The sequence below is a fragment of the Quercus robur genome, chromosome 6, assembly GCF_932294415.1.
Source record: "Quercus robur chromosome 6, dhQueRobu3.1, whole genome shotgun sequence".
In the NCBI taxonomy this organism is placed as follows: domain Eukaryota; kingdom Viridiplantae; phylum Streptophyta; class Magnoliopsida; order Fagales; family Fagaceae; genus Quercus; species Quercus robur.
In genome coordinates, this window is record NC_065539.1 from 43,299,501 (window position 1) to 43,301,090 (window position 1,590).

At 36.0% G+C, this 1,590-nt stretch overlaps 1 protein-coding gene across 1 annotated transcript; it reads left to right on the plus strand.

Annotated features, from left to right (window-relative positions):
- Positions 1–775: 775 nt before the first annotated feature.
- Positions 776–1,358, plus strand: LOC126688891 (uncharacterized). The gene is made up of 2 exons (XM_050383794.1): positions 776–996; positions 1,099–1,358. Exons 1-2 carry the CDS (start codon positions 856–858, stop codon positions 1,294–1,296), a joined length of 339 nt encoding a protein of 112 aa, XP_050239751.1. The 5' UTR covers positions 776–855; the 3' UTR covers positions 1,297–1,358.
- Positions 1,359–1,590: the final 232 nt, after the last annotated feature.

Here is a 1,590-nt window from a genome sequence, read left to right on the forward strand (position 1 = left end):
AAAAAAAACGAGCACATACAAGATTTATAGACTTTAATGTTTATTTTTATGTGGCATTTAGAGTTAGCTAATTAGGACATATTATTAGCATGTTAAATTAACATGATAAATTCACATATTCTTAATAAACATATAGACCTTTTTTAAAAATTTATAATATAATAATGACACATTATCTTTTTTTTTTTTAGAATACTAAGGGGTGTTTGGATTTCTAGTTTCCATAACTCATAACTCTATTTCCATAATTCATAACTCAAAAATAGTAGGACCCATGACTCAAAAGCTTGTTTGGATTTTAATAACTCTATTTCTAGTTTTTGTTTCCATCACTCAATTCTCTGATTTTTGAGTGATGAGTTATGGAAACTGAAAACACATTTTAGCTGTTTTCATTTTTCATGACTCTGTTTTCAATTGCATTTTTGTAATTAAACACACATGGAAGGACCCATTAGTTAGGTCAGCCGCACCTTTTGACATTTTTTTTTTTTTTTGGCGTAAATTCTCTTTTTGTCCCTACATTTTGGGGTCATTTCTATTTTAGTCCCTACATTTCTATTTTACCACTTTTTGTCCTAAATCCAATTAACGCTTGTTATTTAAGTCCTTTCCGTCAGCCAACAGACGGAAATGGCTGATGTGGCTAACGGACTTATTAAAATATTAATAAAAATCCACCGTTGCTCTCGTCACCCATGCCACTTGGGTTTCCTGCCCCATTTTTCGCACGTGACCCTCACTTACCCCTCAAATTAGTACCAGAAACCCTAAAATTCAAGCTTCGACCTCTACCCACACAACTAATCCTCATCTCCCAAAACCACGATCAAAACAAACAATCTTCAAAGCCCAATGGAAGCAAGCTGTTCAACAAGTTCCAGTGTGAGGAGGAGAGCACCAATGACGTGCTACTGTAATCAAAAACTTGTCCTAGTTGTGGCGTGGACTGAAGACAACCCTGGCAGAAGGTTCTATGGTTGTCCAAACTACTGGGTATGTCAATTTCAGTAAATTTTTTGAGTGGGTTTTAGTTAATTTCAGTATGTTGTTTCGGATTTCCATTTTTCATTTTTCAGAGCATTATCTATGTTTCAGGTGGGGCGAAAGTGTAGGTTCTTCCAATGGCGTGATGATAAGATATGTGAACGTGGTAAGGTGCTTATCCCACAGCAAAGGCAAAGGATCATCAAACTTGAGGCTGAGCTTGCAGACTGCAAGAAGAGAGAGAAGTTTTTAGTTGTAGTTGTGGCATTGTTAGTGGTGATATTTGCAGTTCTATGTTTACTTAGGTAGGGGGTGGGAATAACTTGTGTGGGTTGCTATGCTTGTTAGTGCATGTAGGGTTGCAGTGTTTATATATGGAGGGTTGGCAGTGTGCTCTATTTTGGTAGGATTAGTTATTAACAATGACACACACCTGCTGCTTATTTTGTACTCCTTCTGTTGAGAAATAAATGAATACATTTCTCATTCAATTCAATGTGTGGATGTGTGGATTGGAAATGTACCTATTGAACCAAGTAGCAGATTTCCAAATGCATGCAACAAATAAAACTGGTAACAGATAACATATTCCAAGAAAGCACT

Excerpts from the sequence above, each read along its gene's own strand:
- LOC126688891 (XM_050383794.1), top strand. The coding sequence starts at position 856 with ATGGAAGCAAGCTGTTCAACAAGTTCCAGTGTGAGGAGGAGAGCACCA. Across the intron at positions 997-1,098 it reads ATGGTTGTCCAAACTACTGG|GTGGGGCGAAAGTGTAGGTT; the intron begins GTATGTCAATTT and ends TCTATGTTTCAG.